The following is a 26,771-nucleotide window of genomic DNA, read 5'->3' as shown; positions in this document are numbered from 1 at the left end:
ATTTCGCCTTATTCTTGACAATAACCCATAGATTCTCTATGTGGTTTAAGTCAGGCAAGTCTGCTGGACAATCAGGCACAGTGATACCATGATCATTAATTCAGCTTTGCAATCTTTTTAAGGCTGTGGTTATACCTGCTGCCTGTGTATTCTTTTCTACTACATTTTTTTCTTCCTCTCAACTTTCCATTAATATTCTTGGACGCAGCACTTTGAAAACCCAGTTTCTTTAACAATGTGTATCAACAGCTGCCAACTGAATCCCTGAATTTATGTAATGGCCCTCACATGGCCATGACATAACATTTCTGTTTTTAATGTTCTTGTGAAATATCTTAATGTCCTAAGGAACTGAATTTGGGCTTTTGTTAGCTTTAAGCCAAAATCATCAAATTTACTTTACTATAAAATCCATCAGCCCATGAGTTATAAACAGAATTAGTGAAACAATTAACTTTTGATTTACATTCTAATGTACTGAAATGCACCTGTAGCATAGACTTACCTTGTTAAAAATTTTAAACTGAGTTTTACTCAGTTCAATTTTTGAGCAGGATATTCTATAGCAAAAATAAAACATGCTGTGTAACACAACAGAATACAAACATTCATCATGGCACATCAACTCAAAGGTTATGCAGGTAAACAGACATTAAAACAAAGTAATTCATGCGATTCCATCATCTCAGAGTTGTAACTTTTAACCTCATTAAAAAAAATAAAAAATTGAGTGAAATGTAAACATTTTTTGCAATTAAATCCATGCAAAGACATGGCACCACTTGAGCATCACTTTTTTACAGTTTATTTATATGTCATCCATCAGCACTTAACCAACCATCTCTTTAAAAATGAATCTGTTTCATTAAATTTCACCACTCTGACAGTGGAAGGAGACAGTCTGTTCTATCTGTTGCACGAACATGTAGCCTTCATATTTCATCACGTTAACTACACTGTTGACATCAAAGCGAGAAAATTTTGACTATAATTCAGACTACCTCAGACAAGGCCATCCGGCTTGTTAAAAGTGTCAAGTTCTCAGTCTGACCTCTTAAAATTTTGACAAGAAACATTTATCTGGCCTTCTTGAAGTGTCACGGCTTGATCAAAGTGAATTCAAGAGTGATTTAAAAAGAAATATATGGGTCACGAACACATGCAAGTTTCTGTGAGAAGATAGCAGATCAATTTGTGCTGGTGTGCTTAAAAGATATTTGAGTTATTCCAAATGTATACTGTAATTGGATTTCTTCACTAGTTAATAAATGCATTAAAAAGCATACAAATTTGGGGTGTAATTGTAAACCTTTGTGTTGTTTTGCTTTCATAAATGGACGTAATTATTTAAAAACTGAATTACATCGTTTTCACTATCCTTTTGTCAGCATCGAGTAAAAAGAAAGTAAAGCCAAAGTCAATTACATTTGATAAGCAATGTTTAGTTTGACTCCCATACTTGTCTCTCTGTAGGGCTCTTTTGGGGACAGCATGAGGAAAAGGAAAGAAGAAAACAAAATAAGCACAGCAGTGACAAGGAAAAAGAGAAAACTACACATATGGAACACTGATGGCATTTGGAAAATTGTTTAGTTTCACCATGTGAATTTTGTGTGCTTGCAGAAAAAGTACCATAAAGACATAATAAAAAATCTCTTGACAAATATATTAAAGATGTTTTGCTGTAACACGTTGCAGAATCCTTGGGGGTAAAACATAGGCAAAGGTTCTTGGGCGTCAAATGCGCCAATAAATCTTTTGATACATTAGCATTTTCATTCCTCCAGATATTCCTATTCCATCTGTGGCGATGTAAGTGAATTATAGCCCTCCATCACCAGCTCCAATGCAAACTACTTGAATCGCATACATAAATTATCCACTTATCAAAGCTATCTGTGAGTTTTTATCTCAGCTTTACATGGGTTTCTCTACTTTTAAGGACTTTTACAGACTCACAAAGTTATAGCAATCTCATATTGACTGCAGAGAGCAGGAATAAAATAATAACAGCTCAGCAGAGAGACGAAGGGGGCTAAAATTGCACTCCAATGTTTAGTTGGAGCCAGAACATGTGAAAAAAACAACTTATTTTTGAACACAGTTATGTCCTATAATTTTTTTCTGATGTGGTATTTGATAGTTTTTAAAAACTCTTAAAAAAACATTACAAAATAAGTTTCAGTGATATGTATTCTCACTATGAAACTTATATTTTGAATATTTAAGGGAATATTCACAATTAAAAGGTTTTTACCAGACAGTTTAGTCAGGAATTTACATACACTCATCATTTGGCATAAATGTTTAATGCAAATTTTCTATTTGAATTGTTCTTTTTCCAAGGTGGAATGAACACAACAGAAATGTCAAAGATTATTCAAAACAAGAATTGGTTTGGACTTGTTCTGATCTATACATGGTGAGTATTACACATACGAGCACCTTAATATTTGGTTAAATTTTATTTGGCAAGTTGTAAGTTAGCCCTATGCTTTTTGTTACCATCAATGAGCTTCTTGCACAATTCTGTTTGGATATTTGATCACTCTTTATCACTCTTAGAATAACAATGTCTGTTATTCTAGCATTTTATGTTTGGTAATGAGCCCCAGTGGTTCGAGGTTCGAAAGCATCCTTCCCATCCCCCTAAACTTTAGTTCCCTACACAGGTTCTGTATCACATTTAAGTAGGGGCTGTTGCTAGGCTACTTCAAAATGTTAATATGATTTCCAGTGTGATCAAGCATGGTGTTAAACCAAAAATGAGTTTGGATGTAAGAATGTTGTACCATCTCTGTAGATTTGGTGATCATTATTCTGCTGAAAGACCCAGTGATGACCCATTTTCAGTTTTATGGCAAGGACCATCGCCTTTTTAAATGTTTTTAAACTGGAAGTAGTATCTGTGTAGAAGTAGAAGAAGCTGTGAATAGTGTTGAAGATTAGGGTGATGGCAAGTTGGCTTTTTGACCTCAAACACGTGGAGTTCATCACCAAAGATACATTTTCAAAAGATCATTAAAAACATTAAAGAATCTACCTCTTTTTATTATTATTAAGAGGGTTAAAATTATTATTAAAAAATATTATTATTATATATCATTTATTGTAAGAATGTAAACAAAAACAGAGAGATTTGTTTTAATTTAGCATTCTCTGAATATTTTCTGGAAGATGTGTGTCATTTCCATCAGAAACAAACATCTTGACTGAATAAAAGAAATTGCCAGGGTTATGCATAGTTTTGGGCTACACTGTATATTTGAGTGTGTATGTGTAGTGTTTACCTTGTATGGAATAGGGAAAATCCAGGATAAATGTGAACTTTTGTAACCACATCATGATCTTTTAAAATCATTAATGTGATATGATTTATAATCATTCTACCCTTGAAAACAAATAAATCATTTGAAGTTTTACATTAATAACATTCAAGCCCATAATGAGTGTATGTAAACCCCTGACTCAAGCAATATTTTTGCTTTTTTTTGCTCACTTTAGAAAAGATGAAACGCAACCATTTTGTGTTGAAAGAACAAAACTCTGAAACTAAACACACAGAAACAGCAGACGCAGCATAAGAGGTAAACCGACAGCATCGTAGCACATTTGAAATCAATGACCTGTGATGTATCTTGCTTTTTGTGGGGTCATTTCAAAGGATCTTTAGAGTTTGATTTGGCCAAAACTGCCCAGAGAAGAGCATGACTTCTGGAACCAAATGGGATGAGCCAAACAGATGCCAAAATACACCGCCAATAAAAAATCCCACAGCTGACCAGATCTGTGGGATTTTTTTGTGATTGAGCTCTTTGAAAGCTAAAACAATATAATTAGAGCAGTGTTTTTTCCATCCAATTATCAAGACCATACAGGGTATTATTTTACTTTGCTGCTAATCTGAAACATTCAACAGTCCAACTGTTACCTGACTTTTAGGGCAGGAATAACAATATACCACCAGAAAAAAGTGAATAATAAAAAAACACTGCTCTAGCCACAATGGTAAATAATGAAAAGAAGCTAGCACACCTTGAGTGTTGTACATGCCCAGGGGGTTGTTATAAACGGCAGACTCCCCAAGCAATGTATTATAGGGATTGTTAGTGCCATGAGGACGTAGGAGTGCATTAGGTATAAGATGGTTAGCCATAGCCCCTGGAGCAGCCAGAAATAGACAGGGTGAGATAGAGAGAAACAGAGATAGACAAGTTGAGATATAAATACATATATATCCATAAGAACATACATATCAGCTGAGCAGATGTGACTGAGCAATGACATCCATTAACATCCAAATGATCACATGATCATTAATTTTGAAAGGGGGGGTTTGCTGTATCAGAGCGATAGAGCTGAACCGACATGGCTAATGGGGTCGATGAAAAATGTGTTGACTGTACTGTTACTGCCAGCCATTATCCTGTGTTATTTTGTGCTCCACATTCTGGCAGCATACATGTGTTGACAGACATAAACTAAACTACAAAAAGCAGCTATATGGGAAACTGAAAACAAATAATGAGGTGTGCTAATAAAGGAAGGACGGTTGGTAAACTAATACAATTCATATGTTCCAATTCATTTTGGTTATTAATCAGAGTGGTGTTAAAATGTTTTTTATATATGCTAAAAGTACAGGGGTTGGACAATGTAACTGAAACACCTGGTTTTAGACCACAATAATTTATTAGTATGGTGTAGGGCCTCCATTTGCGGCCAATACAGCGTCAATTCGTCTTGGGAATGACATATATAAGTCCTGCACAGTGGTCAGAGGGATTGTAAGCCATTCTTCTTGAAGGATAGTGGCCAGGTCACTACGTGATACTGGTGGAGGAAAACGTTTCCTGACTCGCTCCTCCAAAACACCCCAAAGTGGCTCAATAATATTTAGATCTGGTGACTGTGCAGGCCATGGGAGATGTTCAACTTCACTTTCATGTTCATCAAACCAATCTTTCACTAGTCTTGCTGTGTGTATTGGTGCATTGTCATCCTGATACACGGCACCGCCTTCAGGATACAATGTTTGAACCATTGGATGCACATGGTCCTCAAGAATGGTTCTGTAGTCCTTGGCAGTGACGCGCCCATCTAGCACAAGTATTGGGCCAAGGGAACGCCATGATATGGCAGCCCAAACCATCACTGATCCACCCCCATGCTTCACTCTGGGCATGCAACAGTCTGGGTGGTACGCTTCTTTGGGGCTTCTCCACACCATAACTCTCCCGGATGTGGGGAGAACAGTAAAGGTGGACTCATCAGAGAACAATACATGTTTCACATTGTCCACAGCCCAAGATTTGCGCTCCTTGCACAACTGAAACCGACGTTTGGCATTGGCATGAGTGACCAAAGGTTTGGCTATAGCATCCCGGCCGTGTATATTGACCCTGTGGAGCTCCCGACGGACAGTTCTGATGGAAACAGGAGAGTTGAGGTGCACATTTAATTCTGCCGTGATTTGGGCAGCCATGGTTTTATGTTTTTTGGATACAATCCGGGTTAGCACCTGAACATCCCTTTCAGACAGCTTCCTCTTGCATCCACAGTTAATCCTGTTAGATGTGGTTCATCCTTCTTGGTGGTATGCTGACATTACCCTGGATACCGTGGCTCTTGATACATCACAAAGATGTGCTGTCTTGGTCACAGATGCGCCAGCAAGACGTGCACCAACAATTTGTCAGGTGTTTCAGTTTCATTGTCCAACCCCTGTACATATCAGGGTCCAGCCAGTAATATTATTCAGGTTGCCTCCACCATAAATCTTAGCATTATTATTATTATGATTATTATTAGTAGTAGTACTAATAGTAGTAGTAGTAGTAGTGGTGGTCTTTAATGTTATATTAGCTTAATACCATGTGACTTAGTGGCATTATCTATGTAAATAAAATGTATACAAAATCTATACTTTAGATAAATGATACTGTCAATATATGTTTTTGCTTACAATTAAGACCGTGCATCTCAGTGAGATTACCTGTATAAACTATGTTAAATTGAAAAAATATATATACATACAAATGATTAATGATATGAATAATAATACAATGATAAAAATGGATTAACTTCTAGATTTGCAAACTTTCCATATACATGTTTCAGGACAGTGATATTGATCCCAGTAAACAATAGATAGGCTTTACAAAAAAACTGATTACTTTTCTGAAATGTGATGTTTTTCCTAGGATACTTAAAGTTAAATATGTTACATAAGTTACATGTTAAATATGTAATATAAAATATAATATAACAATTTTTATTTAAGGTTTGTTTAAAGTTAGTATAGTAACTGCTTAAGGCAGAGGATTTGCTTCGTTTCCATCTGCTTGCTGTGGAGACAAAAACATGTTTAAAAAACGTTCTTACGTAGTTATAAAGTCCAAAGTACAGCTTCATTTAACACTTAATGATTCCGGTGGCTAAAATATCCCTGCTTTACTTCCTCTGCCTTCTCTGCCTACGTTTGCAATGACACATCTGAAATGATGCATTTGACAATCAAAATAACCGAGTTATTTTAACAGTCTAGTTACTGAATTAAATGTTAAAGGCAAATGCTTTTTAAAGCAGTAATACTAACCATCAGAAATGTTATCACTCTCACCATCAAGGTTGTAACTGCTGTTACATAAGAAACCATGTGCTATACCTCATTCAGCGCCTCACACTCTTTTTTGCACATGTACTAAACATATGTAAAAAGCCTTACAAAAAGTCTCTGTAATCCAGTAGCTTACTCTCATGCTGAGAAATCCACTTTTAGTCGGTAGGGTAAATAAATGCAACGGTAAGGAACAAATACTTAAAACAAAATCTTTGCCACCACATTTATGGCTACTCTCAACAATTCTATTGCAGCTTTTATTTTATTTTATACTTTAAGTTTTTAAGTTGATCAGCACGACTTCCTGTTTCCTTGGGGTATGAATATGATGTGGCACAGACGGCAATTTCTAATAGCAACTATTGATATTTGTTTTGGAAAAAGACAAAAAGACAACACATCATGTCTTTAAAGTAAGTTGAATGCATGGTAATATACTTTAAAGACAGAAAAAAATAACTACAAAAAAACAGCCACTTGCCTAAGTGCAACAATTAAAACAACTGCAACTGTAAGAAAAAAAAGCCTGGGTGGGGACTGTTTTCTGTTGTCAGCGTACACAAAGCCCAGGATTGTAATGAAGGTAAAAAAATCTCAGAAGCTTACTGTTTTTACTTCTGGAAAGAGTGACAGTAAACGGCAGCAGAAATGGTAGAATTAGGAATATTGCGTTTTTTTCTGGTTCTTCTGGTTTAAACATTTACACGAATTGATCCTCAAATATATGGTAAAAAAAGTTCTAACTACAAAGAAAACCTCACCAATCCAGGTATCAGATGCACCACTGTTATTATTACTTCCAGCTTTGCCATTCTCCTGAGCTGAAGTGGTGTATCAAATCATTTTATTTCTCAGCATTCGCTCATTCTCTGTACACCTGCTGCTGAAATACCCTTTCAATGTATTGCTGTCGTCTCTTTAGTCAAGCTGGTCATTACTTCGCTCCAGCCGCGCCTCCTTTTGCACAAGCAGATCGCCCTTCTCATTTTCTTTTTAAGCAACACTGCTTGTCTTCAGATTCCTGCTGCCCGAGTAACTCATCAGTTTCTTGTGCACATACCGCCGCACCAGAGCAGCCTTCGCTGTCTGAGCCTGGTTGATAAGTTGCAGGATCTGAAAGCTCAACACAAATGACACATATTTGGGGGTTTTTCTTTGCAGATGATAAAAAATAATTCACTTTCATGCGTTCAAAGGCATTATGCAGAATATTGAGTGTGGTGAAAATATTTGCAGGCTGCATTCATTTCCTGTTTACAAGATTTCCTTCCTGCTCCTGTCAACACAATACGACGCTATTATTGTGAAAGAAGCCAAATGCAGGACTTGTGAGGGTGATGCATGCGTGTTCTTCAGCAAGAACGGGTAAACATCCTTTATCTGAGGTGCAAGTACACAGCAATTAGATCCCCCAGCAGAAAGTACTATTGTTTCCTGTGCTCTGAATCTGTCACACAGTGTGAAAAAGGTTTTATTCTACCTTTTATATCACACAGTCATATACAGAGTCTTGCAATAGTATTCATACACCACTGAACTTTTTCTGAATTTTGTGTTTTATCACGATTTTGGATGAAAGACCAAGACAAATTACAGTGGAACTGTTAAGTGAAAGGATTAATTATAATTGTACACACTCTAACATGATTTCTTTAATCTGAAAATTGTAGCATGCATTTGTATTTAGCCATTTGGAGTCACTACTCAAAAGAACCACTTTTACCTGCAATTACCTGCAGCTGTGCATATGTAGAGGTCTTAGGAACAACAATTTTAAAAGCTTGCCACAGATTCTCAATTACATTTAGGACTGAACTTAAACTGGGCCATTCTGACACCCAACAATGAGGCTTCTGCCATCATGATTCAGTATGGTAATGGTGAGTTTGGGGTGTAGTTTCCTGCCTCATAAATATTTTGCATGCAGGCCAAACAGTTTAGTTTTGGTCTCATCTGAGAGGAAAATTATCTTTCACATGCTGTTAGGTAAAACTGCAAACTGAACTTCTTACGTCGTTCTTCAACGGCTTTTCCTGCTGTCACTCCTCCACAGTTACCATGGGCCTTTAGTCTGATTCTTCTATCTGCTGTCAATGCACAACTTGTCAGTTTAGGTGGAGAGCCATGTCTTGTTAGATTCCCTATTCTCAGATGACAGTGCTCTGTAAGAGGCATGGGCAGTTCTAGACAGGGACCAACAGGGGACCCAACCTTGTAGAACTGGTCCTGGCCCCTCTTATTGCCCCTGTACTGAAGACTAAACACTAAATCTTTTTATTGTGATGATATGTGTTGACACAGAAACCGTAACCAATTTATAACCTAACCCAGCTTTAACACCTTACTGTCTGAATTACTTTCCAAATATCTTAAAACATATCGCTTTTGTTGTCAAGCAAAAGAGACTGTTAATTTAAATATAGCACAAACAATGTCATGATCTATGGGTGTTATTGTTTTGTTTTTTTCCTTTTACTGTACTTTGTTTTGGTTTTTTCCAGTGTTTTTTCCAGTGTTTTTTCCAGTGTTTTTTCAATTCCAGTGTAATACAATGAGATGTGTAGTTGTAAAGTAACAAAATGTGTAAACGTTCAAGGGGTATGAAGACTATTGCAAAGCACTGCGACTGTTCATGGAATTATAAGTTCCCTTTTATTTTGAAAATCCTCAATATAATAATATATTTTGATATATAATATAATACATATAATACATCTCATTTAATCTCATCTTTCAGCATTATTGAGATTTCTTTTGCTTGAATTCAGTATTAATAAGACACGTTATTATTTTTGCACAACAAACTGAATGTTTTGATACGGTAACAAGTAAGGAAACACTACTTAGATGTTGCTAGTGATGCTTGCCCTTATTACAGAGCATTTCTCAAACAACTAGCCTCCCTTTTAGAATTCGTACAATGACCGATCCCCAGCTTTGTCTGTGTTGAAAATAAACAGCTTCCAAAAAGAAATCCTGAATAACGAGATAAATTAAACGTGTGATGGCATCAAGATAATTGCACAACTCTGCTCCTGAGAAGAGCACAGCAAGGAGCGTCAGCTGTGAGCTCATTCTCTCGTGTTTGGAGCAGAGGTGGGGGGGACAGGGAAAGTTTGCCAGAGCGTCAAGACTGCAGAGGCCAGATCAGCAAGAAATATTTGCTCCCCAACACATTATTCCTTAATAAGCACACAGGAAAAGCTATGCATGAGTGCAATTCTATTTGCATCTGCTCCTGATGGTGCTTGGATGGCAGAACCCGACATGCTCTACAGCTACTTTGAGGGTTTTCTCCATCACTCATAACCTCGTAAGCAGCCATAAATAATTCCTGCCTCCGCTTTTTGTCTTTATGGAAGATCTGTGTAGACTTTTTTTTTTTCCCTTTATCCTCCAACTCCTGACCTTATACCCCCATGTCCACCATCTCTCTTCAGTCTCTGTACAATTGATAACAGTCACGTCTGTTGGCGATACTGAGCTCCTAATTACAGAGATCATGACACTTCCTCACTGTGTCGAACATTAATCCATCATTGTAACTATGCATTAGCGTCTTTGCGAGCGGGTGCCCAGAGTGAATTTAGAGAGAGAGAGCAGCGTGGAACCGGAGCTTTTCAATCAAGAGATGTGATGACTGCCGAGAGTGTTAGGGAGGCAGGCCAGCGAGAGCGGAGTTTGCAGCTTGATGTCAGATGTAGTCTGGTGTCTGTTTTCCCTCTCTTAGCTCAGAAGCCCTAAAGTGAACTCTCTGACTGTCACTTTCAAACACATTGCTCTAAAATACTTTTTATCAACTTGTTTTTTTATTTTTTAACTGACAATAAATGTGAAGACGTACATTTTTAGGTTGTTATCCACCACTTTCCTCAGATGATTACTAAATTTTCTCTTGTCTTTTGAAGCACAATGCCTGGTCAAAGAAGGTCACCTGATGTATGAAGGAGCCTCAATTTCAAAAAAGGACTGCAGGGGTTGTTACAGTGACCTCCAGCAATGGCACCACTAGTAAAATTGTTTAAAAAGTCAGTCAGTCGGTCATTTTCTACCGCTTATTCCATAGTGGGTCGCGGGGAAGCTGGTGGCTATCTCCAGCAGTCTATGGGCGGGAGGCGGGGTACACCCTGGACAGGTCGCCAGTCCATCGCAGTGTTTAAACAGTCTTAAAATAAATTTGGCTTTTATTGCAGCAGAATAAACTCACACTAAAAAAGTAAAAAAAAACAACTTTGATTTTAGTACATTTATTCAGTAAAGAAAGTGTTCCATATTAGGTATTTAAAGTATATATATATTATTTTTTTAATTACATGTGGCCTAACGGGGTGGTGCGGGGTGAAGCAGTAGAGTAGGAACTGCAAATGCATGAGTCAATTAGTCATTGATGGTGTCATCTGAGGTTCAATTCCTGATTATTGTGAACAAAGGCCACTTGCACCACACAATCTTTTAATGAAAAAAAAATGTCCAAAGGATTTCTCGAAAAAAAAAATTAACTAAAGCACTTTTTAAATTAATACTTCCTGTTTTTTATCAATCAGAGTGTCTAAAGAATTTTAACTAGTAATCTTTGACTTCCCGTTTAACTGGCATATAACTATAATGCGCCATGGGGAATTTCACCTGGCAACTATTTAAAATGGGAAGACAACAGCTATTTAAATTAGGCAAATGTCTGTTGATCTTTAAAAGTCTGGAAATGGTTAAAAGAAAGCAGTTATTTACCTAAAATTGCCCATAGACAGTCACAGCAATAACTCAAAAGCGTAAACAACAGGAACTGTAACAAAACGAATACATAGGCATCTAAGTTTACCTTGCCACTATGCACAGTGGACAGCATGGTAAGGGAGGTAAAAATGGCTACAAAGCTACCAGCTACAGAACTGCAGCAAAGAGTAGTTTTTAGGGTGACCAGATCTACATAACAACCAACCAGGTTGTTTTGAAAGTTAGCCAGGAAAAAGCCATTTCTTGCCTAATTTCACAAAAGTAAACATGGAGTTTTACTAAACTACTGGGCCTTTAACTGAAACAGTGCTACCACTGAACTGTGCTATGGTCCAATGAAGATATTATATTTAATGTTTAAACTGATAAACTTTTTTGTGTTTTTGCAAATCACTCATTTTGAATTCGATGCCTGCAACATGTTCCTAAAAAAAAACGTTATCTTGAGAGATTTAGCAATAAGGGAACAGTCAAAGAGTCTTTAGCCGTTTGAAAGGTTATAGAGGAAGACTCATTTCTCTCTTTTTAGCAAAAATAAGTTAACATAGAAAATTAACAGCAGGACAGCCGCTAAGTCAGGTACCATGAAACAAATGTACTATATGTAAACAAACTAATCAACTGAGTTATCCAAAGTTTTCTGTGTGAGATCATGCTACTCCAATAAAAGATTAGCTGGTGTCAAAGAATTTAACCATGGTTTAAGTCATCCAGTGGAAAAAAAAAAAAAAAGAATATTTAATTCGTTTGAATACTGGTCTATATCAGGTTAAGAAAAACATTGTGAAAAAGATTAAAACAACTAAAACTGGGTTAAGGTTTGCCAAGAGGAATATTAAAACCTGAAACATTAGTGGTGAACTGTCATCTAAGAGAAAATGTGGCATGTGTATCTATTAAAGGTCTGCTTGAAATCCAAGCCAGTTAATAGTCAAACTAAGGGCAATATCGATAGAGAAAGGTCAAGTTTTGGGCCTCAATAGCTGTGTAGTTTTGAGAAAAGTTACTCATTAAGTAGACCAGATTAAAGAAATGAGCCTTGGTTTGCTCATGCACATAAAGACTAGACTTACATAGCAAGATCATGTGGTCTAATGAAGCTAGGATTACCCTGTCCCTTTGTGACAGGCACATCAGGATAAGTGTATTTCAGATGCACCCATAATATCATCTGGTAGTACATGCACGTAGGAGCAGGGTTATGATCTCGGGTTCCTTCAGCTCATCTGCTTGACGTTCAGCAACAAATATGTCCCAAACAAGAAAAACAACTATGTGAATATGCTGAATGAAAAAGTCTTATTTTCCATCAATATATACCTTCCTGATGGCAAAAATATAATCAAACATGACAATGCCATGCTGGATCATATCACATTGTGAAAGAACAGTTCAAGGAGCAGGAGACACAATTTTCCATACATGCATTGGTCACCACAGTGTCCAGACATCAACCCCACTGAGGGGCTACTTAAGTCCCCCCCCCATAACTAAAAGCTATGTATCTTTTTTTAATGTATTATTAGCTAGAACCTATGAATTGTTTTCTAAATGTGTAGGCCATTAATTGTAAGATACCACAAATTAGTTACTACATACTTAAAATAAAATGTAACAGGTTGTTCAGTCTCAGTCTGGCATGGACAAACCCAATTACATTAATGTTATTGTTTTATATTTTGATCTTGATCACTTGTTTTTATTTTTTTTATCCTCTATAGTTTGCCTATTATTATGAAATTTTAAAATTCCTATAGTGTTCATTTGTTTTGTCTTTTTTCCATCCCGTAGTAAGCACTTTGTTAGACTCCACAAATACATTTTGACTGATTGATTGAAATTTTAAAAGAAAATGCATGAAAGTTGATTTCATATCTTATGCATCCAGTTTCCTCACTATAAAAACTTAAGATTGGAACTGTAAGTGTTAGGTGGTCAAGTAGAACATTTATATTTTGAAAAACAGATATTTTCTGATGTAATTAAGGCAAACTACTGGGAAATTACCAAGTTGCCTTGATGTCAAATGACATGTCTAAGAATGCTGTGTCACACATTAAATTGTAAATGCTTTGAAGCTTGTGAAAACCTTGCAGGATGTTAAAAGGAAATCATTTGTATTGTTAAAAAAGGACATCACAGTTTAATATTTTTAGCAGAAATGAAAGGGTGAAGGAATCATTAATGACAGAAATTCCTCTAGGACCAAGTACCTCTGTTGAGTGACGCTGAGCTGTTGATGTCTCCGGTCATAAAAGAGGACTCAGACTGTTTTCTGACTGTGTCGTTCCACATTCGACGGATGCGGCTCTGCAGAGACAAAAAAACATGCCAGAACACATCAGGATATTCGCTCTAAGAGCTGTCAGCGATGCAAAATTAATGTCGGTGCTCATGGAGGACCAGAGGTAGTGAGATGGAAGTAAATATCTGCTAAATTCCTTAGGTTTTAACCAGGTTTCTGCAACTGTATACCTGCTAAGTACAGTTGCTTGCAAAGGTGGTCATACCCCTGAAATTGTTGTGAAGTTACAGGCAAAACATTCTCTTTGTTTCATTGGGAGTTTATGTGACAGACCAACACAAAGCAGTGCACAATTCTGAACCGGAAGTTAAATTACAAAAGTTTTTTTTTAAAGCAATTAACGCATGAAAGAATGTGGCCGGCATTTTTGTTAAGCCCAACCTGATCAATACTGGGTTGATGCTCGTCAATCTTGCAGGTCAATTCTATAGCAACCATAGCTGCAAGTATTTTGGGAAATATCTTAACCAGTTTTGCATTTGCCTTTTTTTGACCATTCTTCTCTGCAAAATGGCTCTAGCTTATTTCAAGCTCAGTCAGACTGGGTGGACAGTATCTTTGAGCGTCAGCTTTCCAATGTTGTCATTTCTGCACTACGTTGTGTTGGCTTTTCACCTAAAATCCCAGTAAAATGCAATGAATATGAGCTTTTTTTTCTGGAACAGGCAAAGTTAAAAAAAAGTAATAAGTCATCCATCTGTAGAGCAGAAGACAAAGAGGCTTGGTATGGGATTTCAGATTTGTACAAATTCATTTAGGATGAATATATATAAAAGCTTGCTGACAATAGTAAACAGGCCCATATGAATCTGTGATCAACCACTGATTTATTTTCATCTTTAGTCCTGATTTTAACATGGCAATCTTTCCTCTTTTATCTGTTTGTCTTTGCCATTTTATTAATAGACCTTCCAACACCCCACCAACAACAGCATCAAGCATCAACTTATAGCACCCTCAAGGGATCTCTTTCTATATAAGAGTTGAAGGGTCCTAGCTCCATAAATCTTCCTAATCAATATAGGTCAACTGCAATCTTTTAATTAAATAAAACTTCCTCATTTTGATGACTTAACTGGACTGGCTCTTCTTGTCCTATCAGTATTTTTATGCACTATTGATGCACCTTGTTTTAAGTTTTACTACCAGATTAAGAGGGTTTTATATGGTAATCATGAGTTACCTTTTAGTTTTATTTCAGTCCTTCTGAACAACCATGTATTTTCAGAATATTCCAACTAATACGCTGCTAACAAGAAGATAAAAAATTAAAACAGAGCTATGTTTTGGACTAAAATTCTACTTTAAAATAATTGGTTGCTTGGACCCTGAATAAATCTGACAAAACTGCCCCATCATCCAGTTGCAAATTTCTGTTAGTCTGCAAAAGACTAACAACATGAGCAACGAAAACATTTTTGTTGTTTTATAAAGTCGCTATGAACAGTAAATGTAAGCAGATCATATCGTTTAGAAGATTTTCGTTTGGGAGAAGCACTACTTATAATGAGGTCAAGCTAATCATCATTGAAACTAACAGCTGAAATGTTGATTCATAAGGTATTTTACACCATGTAAAATGATTGTAATTTATCATTTTTGCAGTGTATTCTAATTTGGATTCTCTTTGTATGCCTTGTCTAAGTTGCAAGAGGTCATCAATAAGCCTATGGCATAATTCTGGCTGGGTATGACTATGTTAGTCCTCAGTCTTCAGTCCTCAAATGTTCAATTGAGTTAAGGTCATAGTCATTCTGAAACCCTAATAATATCCTAGGTTATCTATTCCAAAACTAGTTTGTTATGGTCAAGTTTTAACTAACTGTTGACTCAAGGTTAAGAAGAATTTGGAGGTAGTGAGTATTAATTTTAAGCTCTCAGCATGATGCTGCCGCCTAAAGCTTAGTGCTGCTACAATCATGCTGGAGGGCTGTTACACAGTCATTGCTTCTGGTGCCTGTTACTGGTGGAACGGGAAGGATATCAACCATCAGAAAAGTTTGATGGTTAGAGAAAATACATTTTAACTATTTGGCCACAATGGCAAAAAGAATGTTGGAAAGAGTCTAGGTTGGGCTTTCAAACAAAAGAGCTGTACCAACTGTCAAGCATGATGGTGGTAGCATCATGCTGTGAAGCTGTTTAACAGCAAGTGGTTAAAGGTGGATGGAATAATGAATAGGGCTAACTCAACCTATCTTCACATCAACAGCTTCACTCTCAGGGCATAGACGAGTTTTCCAACAGAACAATGATCCCAAGCATACTCAGCTCATCAACAGTGGAATATCTTAGCACCTGCAGTGCATGAAATTAGCATAGTGACAAGTATTTTGAAGTTGCAAAAAAAACAAATCCCTCTTAAAAAGCAAAAAGGTTTTGTAATACTCAGAAAAGGATTTGCTTTATCTGCTGTGAAGTTTTTGAGTTGAGAAAGAAATATAGAAATACGGTCTTGCTGTTAGCTTCATTTCAGAGCAAGGGAGATACTGACTTTTCAATATTACTCCACATAATTTCACCATGAAGGAACTAAACTATCTGCTTTGTGATGTATGTTTTTCCCTGTGCACCCTTAACACTTTACAGCAGTGTCAGCTTAATTATGTCATTGCCACCTTTATGAATATGAAATCGAACTGAAGCGACTCTCGCTGTTTTTATTAGTCTTTCATATAAGACAGAATGCATTTTTCTTTTGCGAAATGAATAAATGACTCCTATGTCAACTCAAGGTGGTAGACAGCACATATATTTTAATAACAGACACTGACCCATTGGATCTTATTAACATATTACACACCTACCTATTGGGACACATTAGTTGAAAATATCTGATGTTTCACAAGAACAAAAACGTGAAGACCTTATAGCCCATAGGTCAAAACACATGTTGCTGATTCAACATTCATTTGGGAGCTTTAGCGTTTGCCTGAGCAGCCACAACTTTCAGAGAGTTTCCATGTATGCAGCAGCTGAGGATGAGGTTGGAGCTTTCTTGTTGAAGCAGTGTGTATGATTAAACGCTTTGATCTATATGTAGAATCCAGCTTATATCGCGGGATCCTACTGCATGCTTAACTCTAAGGACTATTTTGATGCACCACTGAGAGTAAATCACACTCTTTGGAAAGATGTTCAATTGTTGTGTTTCCTGGCAATTCATGCAATAGTTCATGTTAATGTGGGAGGAATCCATTAGGGATTTACTTTTCACAGAGACATACCACTTACACGCAGAAACATGTCTTGGCAAAATTTTTGTGAGATTTGACAAATTCTTTACTGAGCTGGAGGCGAAATTTCAGTTACAGTCTTCGTATCAATGTGCATTCTAGACGTGTTCCTCTGAAAATAAACATCAAGGTGGCTGGTTTTACTTACAGGGTTTGGCTTACCAAGTGCTTCTCTGCTATCGCTATGAGACATGAGCAAACACTCTATTTCATTGAAACCTGTCCTGTATATTTACAGTAAACATCCACTGTACAAATAATTCCTCTAACCATCTGTAATCAGATGTTGTTCTCTATAATATCTAAGATTAACTCTCTGCCTCTAACTCTATTATGTGATGAGAGTGCTAGTAATTTTACTGGTGATAGATTAAATTCAGGAGAATCACAAATAAGAAATAAGCTTCGATTTGTGCGAATGTGCTAAAAAATAATCATCACAGAGAAGTGTATAATAATGGATACAGACCTACAGGAATACATTAAAAACTGGAAACATAAATAACTTTTTTTTAAACCTGTGACGCAGAAGAATACCGTCCTGGAGCCCGAGAGGCACTGCCCTTTGCAGACCCAATGGAGCTGTCCACGCTTTTGCGACTGCAGCAGTGAGTGCGCAAGCACTTCCCATACTCCTTACGCACCTGCAAAAAATGATCAAAAACAGGCAGACCACATTTGCAATTCATCATGTTTTATATTAAGATCTATATTTTATGTTAAGTGTACTTATTTATTAGCAACTCTACAGTTAATGCTTTATAGGACAATATACAGCAGTTGGTCTTCGCCTAAAGTAGGAGCTGGGGCTGCACGCCATCAAAAAAACATCTAATTGTGATCCTATTGCTGAAAAATGCAACCACTGAAGATATAGTTTTAGATAATCCTTATGAGTAAAGTTCTGCAGTAAAACCTAAGGAACAATTTACTACCTTCTTCTGCAGCACACAGTGGAAGATGAAGATAAACATCCCCTGCAGGGAGTTGAAGATGGTGAAGAGGTATGCCATGACCACCGTGCTCTCATTGACGTACATCAGCCCAAAAGCCCAGGTCAGCCCGAGTAGACACAGTAAGGCAATGGCCCCAATCACCCATGATCTGGAATTGAAATAGTCAAATAACAAACCACTAGACATTTAAATAATTCAGGCATTACAACTTCAACTGCATTTAGGACTTTTACAGAAGCTTATTTTAAAATTGGAAGGAAGGTTTGCTGATGATCTACAACAACTGATATGGAATCACAAAGCAGTTGTATTAGGGGGAAGGAACTTATGGAAAACAACAATGTGGCTGACCACTTGAAAAATATGCATGGACAAAAACAATTCATATGAATGAGAGACTAATGATACAGTATTTTCAGTAGAAGATGATACCAGGGTAAGTTACATGTTGGACTTTTAATGCCTAAGGTTATTCATAGGTGTCTTGCCAATTCTTCCTCAAGCTAAAGGTTTAACTGTGATAAATGCCCATAGGAACACGCCATCCCTTGAAGAAACTCTCTCACTGTGCCTGGGTGTAGAGAAAGTGTTTTTTTTTCCTCCAGCTGCACTCTTTTAGCACTTTGGTGACACGCTGTGTGCCGCAGTAGGTGAGGCAGTCGAGAAACATATCTGACTCATGTCTCAATCTGCCATCCAGAAGAGTTTCCACATTTAAAAATATTTTCCTTTATAGCATTTCAAATTAATCTCCACTCATTGTGACTGAATGACTACAGTGCAAATAATACTACAAAGTCCACATCACTTTCAAAATTATTTGTGCATAAATCATATGTCTTGCAAGGATTCTGTCTTCCACATGTATGCAATAAAAATTAGCAAAGATTTAAGGATGTATGTAATCTCTGGATGTGCTGCATGACAACAGTATGAGGTTAATAGAAATCATAGTGGGTCAAACACTACTTCTGTTATAAAAACCTATTTATTATCAGGAAAATTATGCATTTATTTCCATTGAAAATGTGCTGAATGCTTTGCACCTTGTGGTGCCATAAGTATATAACAGATCAACTCAACAATCATTTTACACAAGAAGGAGCAATAGTATTGTTCTTTTTCATGCAAACAAAACTAGTGTCAACTGTAGCACTGTTTTAGTAAAAGATTGACAAAATATAACTTGGCTAAATTAAATTATCCACTTGGTGTTAGCCTTGCAGTGCAGCAAGTTTCTACAATAGGTTAGAAAAGCAGCAGTTCAAAAGCACTTGAGTGATTGCTTTAAATGTTGTTTATGATGTATTTTTAATTTTTTTAAAGTGACAATGATTTTGGTGCATATTATTGCAGTGTGTGTTTAGTTGTTTTAAACTTTGTCAATGTCGACTCTGCAATTGTAAAAGTTTCCTCCCTAAAGGAATGGGCCTCCAGCTTGAACTGTGACCCAACACTTTGATACACATTTTGAATAGAGCCTTTATGTGCTTATAGAAAATGACTTCCACTTGATAAATGTGAGTGCCATATCTTCATTACAGTACTAATACATCCATACAGTGCACCGTAAAAATACAGGTACCAGTAAAACATTATCTTGCTTGTCACATCTGAAGGCAGTGTATCTAAGGCTGGAGGACTGTGGGCTCACTAATGTGGCATTCAGCATGAGTGAGTCCCCCCCTATTAATCACGTTAATGATTCAGAGAGGAAGCCAGATGGATTTTTGGTTCTGATTTTGTTTCATAGATAGGTTGAAATGAGAGATGCCGTTATCGGAAAAAGAGTCCTTCATGGTTTGTCTTACTTGATTTCAGGTGCATAATCCTGATAGCTGAGCAACATTACAAAAACAGAAGCATAAAAAACAGAAATAAATCAAAACACAAAGAAAATAAGACTGTAATATGTAACATGAGACTATAAATTCAATGTACAAATAAGGACATGGAGAGGGAACAATGCAGGAAAAGCAAAGATGGCATGTTTGTTGGCTACACAAACGAAACAAATGCAAACATTGTGACCAAGAAAAGAGGATAAACAATTTTTATAAATGAAAATGTGGTATCCAAATTTTCTCAGTTCATAGAAGTACAGGATCTTACTGACCTCATAATAATTGGCAGACTTTAGCATTTAGCACATTTATAAATGGGCCAGGTGCAAAGCAAAAAAATGATTTATGAATTGAGTGGCTCGAACATTAAACATAATTTTCCCAGGGCTGCCTTAATGACCTGGTGGGGGAGGTACTTCATCAAGACGACTGCCCTCAGATTGCACTGAAAAACACATGCTGCGGGCCTAAAAGGACCGAAAATATCTTCTTCTCGCTAGTGGTGGCTTTGTTTGAAATGGTGGTTGACAACACACAAAAGAGGTCACAAAGAAGACGACAGAGAGGACAGGAAATGAAGAATCTATATGACTCATAGAAACACATGGAATTTCTTCTTCTGGAGACATCGGAAAACTCTGGGATGGTTTTGACAATGCTTGGCAGGAGCCTCGAGGCAGTACAACAGTATCTAAAACATATTTTTCTTTTATCCTGACAGGATTAACGCCATCTTTGGGGGGGTTGGGCGCCGAAGGGGAGTTTTTACCTACAAATTTGAAGGGAGATTCTCCACCAGCATATTTTCATTGTCATTCATTTGTTACATTTTTAAACCTCAGTTTTATTTTAGTGAGACAATTATATTGATGAAACCGCAATTCTGCTTTCCAATATTTACTCTCCTTAATATTACCTTTTCTCCTAAAATAATATTTGTGCTACCTCGACATACATAAATGCCTCATTCAGTTTTTCATATGCAGCATTTAATTTGAGACGTTTTGAATTAGTTATTGCAATAAACCCCTGGAAAAAATGGCACATATGAGCCAGAGTAATATTTTTGCTTTCTCTAGAATAAAGATGCATTGCACGTGTTTGTGGATATATGTAAGGAATAGCATCATAAGTGAAGCGATATCCTTTGGGTTTTTTTAAATCTGGTTCTGCGGAGTCGTTACAAGCAGTCAGTATCTGCAAATTTGTCTGTATGTCATAGTGGGTGCAGTTCAAAAGCATATGTCTGACTAATTAAAACTGGTTTTAAAGTTTTATTTTGTTAATGCTATTTCTACATCATGAATATATATACTTCATTCTCTTTTATATTTGGAGTTATTTGTGTAAAACTCTTCGTCTGCAGTTTGTTACTACTTTTGTATCATTCTCTCTGCCAGATCTCAGTTCACACATTTTATATTACAGCACATTTTATATGAAACATTGTTAGTAATGGTCCACAGACCCACTCTGTCTTTCTTGTACATAACCACACCAGGGATGTGAAGTCCTGGTGATTCTGGCAGATTGACGGACAAGCGCATGTACAACACGTCGGTAGAACAGTCATGATGAGACAGAGACAGATACAAACAAATTGCTCTTTCTCTGAGAATCAGTTTGTGGTTTTTGAAATGAAAAACAAGATATAATAAATATATGTTTCTTTCAGTTCTACCAAAATACAAGAAATGGTTCTCTGTGATGTATACGACAGAAATCAAAGTTCCTCCTAAATCCAAATATGGTGATTAAATATGACTTATATCACTTCATAAAGGCTGCAATAGTGTGCTTTCAACTGAGAATAACAATATTGTTCCAGTTGGCGAACAGCCTGACCAAAAATAAGTAAATTTAGGCAGGGGACTATTACTTTAAACTGACATTATTACCAGTTTCAAACCAAATGACCTAATTTGCAAAAGTTCTGTTCACTGCAGTGTCACACAACATTAATGTATGAGACCGCAACTGGTTAATTCGACTTGTTTTAAACAATTTCTCAGAATACAGGAAGAGCCATAATCAGTCGAACAGGGTCTCAGAGTTCACCAAAAGTATGCTAAATATACTAATCATCTAAAAGTGAGTACACTTAAATGTTTTTAAGACAACACTGAAACTTTTTCAGTCTTGATACAATGTTGTGCGAGTATTATATAGAAAACATCCTGCAGAATTCACACCTGGAAATGTTTGGTTTATCATGTTTTATATTTGCTAAATATAGAGGTATGTGAATCTCAAAAGCATAAACAGCCCTGTGAAAAAGCTGATTTATGAAATAAAAACTGAGGCTATGCCTTGCCTTGCCTTATTATAACTACAAAAAAGTAAAGCTGCAATGAAATAAATTTGTGCAATAAATTAGACTAAATTTAGGACTACCAAAAATATATGTATTTTTTGTTAAATTCCAGAAAAAGAAATGACAGACATTTTTTTAAAAACCAGGGATCACAGGAATTCTGACCTGATTAAAATCTCCCAAAACCTTGTGAGCTAACAACATATTATGGTTAAACCAAGACTGAACTTTTAACCACAATTCCAAAAAGGCTTTGTCAAGGCGGAGGAGAGTATGAACAGTTCTAAATACGAGTTTATTTTGATCAGAAATAGCAGACAGCAGAACATGAAGAAGGATTTCAATTTTCTTCACTATGAGCTAAGCTATACTGTACATGAACAAAACAGTGACTTCTCCAGAAGAAAATCTTTAGGGTCACCTGAAGAAGGCTGTGGACAAGAGACGTGGTCACAATCTGATAGATTTGTTTAACCTTTGCAAAGTAAAGGTGTGACATTTTGATAGATTCGTACCAACAAAGATTAAATGCTGGAACTGAGTCTAAAAGTGTTTCAACAAATGTCAGATTAAGGGAGTCCACAAATGCAACCAGGTCATTTGTGAATTATGGTGACCTGATGGTTTACTCTTTTCCCTCAAACAGATTTGTTTTTCCTTTTAGTTGATTTGTCCCAGATACATATCACAATAACGTGGCAAACGTTTAAAATTGTCATGGCCTCAGTTTCTTATATTCCATGAATCTGGCATTTTAACTTAGGTTTGTTCACACTTGATCCACTTTATACTTGAAATTAAATACAAAGAGAGCAAATCCCGCACTGCAGTAGATGAATACCAGGACAGTATGTGTCTCTCTAAAGGGAAGAGGAAGGGGAAAAAACATTCAGCACAGAATCACTTCTACTTTTTACCCAGTACCAAGAAATGTTGTATCTTACCAGTGCCACTCCACAATAACACATCCATCATAATAACGGTAGCTAATATGAAGAGGGAAAAGAAACGTGAAATGAAAAACAGAAAAACATTTAAAGACCGACAGGCAAAAAAAGCAGGGTGTACTGTAAGTGCTAAAAGCAGTGAAACTGGCAAGCATTAATAGAAACAGATGAAATTAGATGAAATATTCTTATTAAATGAAAAAGGCAGAATGATGAAATCAGAACAGTAAACTTGACATCAAATCATAAAGAGGAATCAAAAAGCAGACAGATGAAACTAAAGACACAAAGAAAATAAAAACTAAACTGACAGAATAAACCAGTGCTGCCACATTATTATCAAACCAGTTCAACTTGGAGAGAAAGATAAGGCAAAAAGCATTTCTGTAAAGTTAAACTATGACATGTAGAAACTGTTTATGCTCATTGCAGAATAAAACTAAAAGCTCCACTTTTTTCAGTTTATTTTTATGATAAACTACAGGCTTATACAAGACATGCAGCTGATGACATTCAGACCAGGTTTGTGAACATGTTTGTGCAGTTGTAGCTTTAGTAATACCTCAAAAACAATACCAAGATGAACGAGCACTGACACAAAGCTGTGCCCAAGGAATCAGTTTCTTAGTGGCCACATAAAACATTGGTCACTCTCTTGAAATCGGTACAACTTGGAGTCAGGAGGTCAGCTGCTTGTTACACTTAGGAGGCTGCAGAGTTATAAATCACAGAACGATAAAAACAAGGACTGTCAATATTTCTTTTGGCAACAAAATAAACTAAACTGTATATTGTCCAGAAATAGAAAAATGGGGAACCCTAGATAGAAAGCTGTCCAAAAAGATGTCCAAAAAGGCCAAAGTTTAACAAATATTTTAAATTTTTATTATGTCTTGGTTTCTTGCTGCAGCAATTTTTAAATGTATTTTATCTGTGAGCCTTAACCATCGACATGAGTGGAGCTAACACTGCACTAGTCTATCAGATCATTTTCAGAGGTTGACTTTCTGTGTCGATTTACTGCTTGTTTGGTTGTATTTGATGAGCCATAATGACAGTTTGAATGATTTCATAGTTTGCTGTTACACAGGAGCCATGAAATCATAAAATAAATGCTGAAATGAATATGAATGATCCTCATATAACATAACATTGAATTGTAAAGAATTGATCTCACAATTAATTATAAATTCATAAGTTACCAATACGTACATATTAATAGATGCATCTATTTAGTATTAAATGTATTTAATTCCAATTTTATTGCAATTATAACAGAAAAAGTATAATTATAAAAAAATATATATTCATTTATTATTTCACTGCAGCACATCTGCCACTTGATTTAGAAGAACATGAAAACTTTTAAAATATTGCATTTTGTTGTCTACTTTTTAAATGAGCAACATAGCAGTGTAAAGATGCAGAAGGGTGGTGTTTGGAACGTGTTTCCTCTACAGGATATATATTCAGCATGGGTCATTTCTGAGTGTCTGCATTTACAGTATTTGTATCTGTGGTTCTGTGCTAGAATGTTGCACAAGCACATTTATTTGATAATCTATTTGTTCAAGTCTCTTGTAAACATAAGTGCTGATGGAAACAGTTCTTACAGTTTCAACACTGTTTTTATAGAATAGCTAGAACATAGTACAGCAGGGGGCCCGGAGTTTGAGAGAGAATTTATGAGAATGAATACTTAACAGTAGGTTTTTGACTGTGTAAGTATTACATTATGTAGTCACCGCAGGAGTCAAGTCTAGTTTGAATTACCAATGCAGTAAAGTATCGCAGCTTCGGTTTTCAGTTATAATATTGTGTAATTCCCTTCAATGTAATAAGTGTAACTTGCATTCTAACCAGGGTACCATAATTGCTTAGTATGTTTAAATTATGGTCATTTATGCCTATTTTTGCCACCTTTATGGACAGTTCTGATCATTAGCTTACATACACTGATTATGGCCTTGAATTCTTTATTCATTTTTAGCTTTTAATTATTTATTTGAACTGTCCTTTTACAACTTAAAACTTTATGACAAAAAACTAGGAAGATAAAAAAGCAAGAATTGAGTGCACAAGTTTGAGTTCATGTAGACTGTCCCTGATACACATAGGCTCAAAATTATACATGCAGGCTCTAGGATATACGAAACATTTTGTACATTTACACAAGTTGGAGAAGTCTTTTGTTGCTTTTTCTAAACAACTGCCAGGATCATTTTTTCAAATAATTGTTAATACGTACAAGTTATTCAAATGTGCCACCAATTTTCCAAACTGTCACCTTCAGATGAAAAGAAATGGCTTAAACCATCCATGAACTGGAAGCTGCTAAACCTGCAGTGTCACGGACCAGAGTCATGCTTGTTTAACATTGCCATGGACTGAAAGGGTGCCAAATCAATAAAGGCATTTTCTGCTAATAATGGATGTGCAGCTGCCCACATGTAAAAGCCAAACTTTTCTCCCCACCTGTAGAAGAATTATGTGATCAGAAGAGATGAAAATTGAAGTATTTGGGATGTATGTTTTGGAGGAGACATGGTGGAGCTTTGGATCCTAATAATACTGTACTAACTGTTGAGCACTGTGGTGGGAGCATCATACTGTTGAGCTGTACCACAGAATAAAGATAAAGACAGAATAGGACTCTTTAACTACACCTCAAATGAACAGTTAGAGAGTGGAAGCCAAGACACCATAATCCCATCCACACATCAAAACTGGGTTTTGACTGGATTTAGCAACATAAATATAATGGAATGAGCAAAAACCCCTGCAGAAAATGTGTAATGGATGCTTAAAAGCCGGGCCAGTGCCAGATAACCATCTGATTTCAATTAGTTCTACTTGTATTTACAAGAAAGGTCATCAAATATTCAGTCGGAATTATAGCAGAAGCTTGTTGACGGCCACAACAAGCATGTGGTTGCTCAGGAACTTTTAACCAAATATTGGTTGGAGTGTAGATCTTTGAGCCTGTATGCATAATTTTGACAATGTGTGAATTAAATATAATCTGCAATAAATTCTAACCTTTACAGCAAATTCTTGTTTTAAAAATGGTAAAACCATTTTGCATCAATCTTTATTAACCCAGTAGCATCTTTCTGAGAGCATAGACACTCTGATGATTTCATTTAGTTGTCTTTTCCTCTTGTGTTTTTACACATGCTTGTCTGTGCATCAAAAAAGTAGAGGGCAGACAAGGGTCGCTTTTCAGAGACCCTCGCAGTGATGTGACTCCACAAAAATACAGCCACAATACCAGCCATAAGGCAGACTAATGTGTCTAAAGTGGCTTAAAAATGTGAAGCAAACATACATACAATATACAGCCGGCATCCATCAGAACATAAAGGCAGCAAAACAACACTGAAACCATCTGCAGAAAAAGCCCGGCCTGACATCAGACAGTGCAGCATCATCCTGCAACCACGATTTTTAGTACTGCTCCTTTAAAGGTTATTCTTCTCACAGAAAATTAACTTATTTCTTCCATTAAATGTGTTAAATGTATTGTAAGTACTCAAAGTTTGGGTTTTCCTGCGAATGTTGTCCCTTAAGGATGTATTTTAGCTGACAACATGCAGGGATTGATATAGAAGCTTACACGCACACAATGAATATTTATCAGCTCCATGTTAACACCTAGATAACACCAGGTTATCTGTCAGATTGTCTCCAGGCCTTGTTCCTTGAGCAGATGACTGCTTCCTATTTAGATAATGATAGAGACACAACACAATACCTGTTTGATTTTAACCTGGACTGACATAACCTTTAAACATAATAAGAGGTGCTTACCTC

The 26,771-nt window shown here is 36.4% G+C and overlaps 1 protein-coding gene across 15 annotated transcripts in view; it reads right to left on the bottom strand.

Moving 5' to 3' along the window:
- LOC124880236 (adhesion G protein-coupled receptor L3-like) overlaps positions 1 to 26,771 on the bottom strand; it is a 357,339-nt gene that overhangs the window by 3,886 nt on the left and 326,682 nt on the right. For 6 of the 15 annotated variants that reach the window (XM_047385204.1, XM_047385209.1, XM_047385206.1 and 3 more), the window contains 5 exons: positions 17,833 to 18,001; positions 17,416 to 17,541; positions 13,570 to 13,666; positions 4,036 to 4,161; positions 1,460 to 1,477 (listed from right to left, as the gene is read on the bottom strand). In XM_047385204.1, the coding sequence (XP_047241160.1) occupies positions 1,460 to 1,477; positions 4,036 to 4,161; positions 13,570 to 13,666; positions 17,416 to 17,541; positions 17,833 to 18,001 (536 nt within the window). Of the gene's footprint in view, positions 1 to 1,425; positions 1,478 to 4,035; positions 4,162 to 13,569; positions 13,667 to 17,415; positions 17,542 to 17,832; positions 18,002 to 26,771 lie in introns of all 15 variants that reach the window. The other 9 variants (XM_047385211.1, XM_047385212.1, XM_047385215.1 and 6 more) reach the window with 5 other exon arrangements.

Source organism: Girardinichthys multiradiatus, chromosome 14 (assembly GCF_021462225.1).
Source record: "Girardinichthys multiradiatus isolate DD_20200921_A chromosome 14, DD_fGirMul_XY1, whole genome shotgun sequence".
Lineage (NCBI taxonomy): Eukaryota > Metazoa > Chordata > Actinopteri > Cyprinodontiformes > Goodeidae > Girardinichthys > Girardinichthys multiradiatus.
This window is presented reverse-complemented; position numbering and strand designations above follow the sequence as displayed.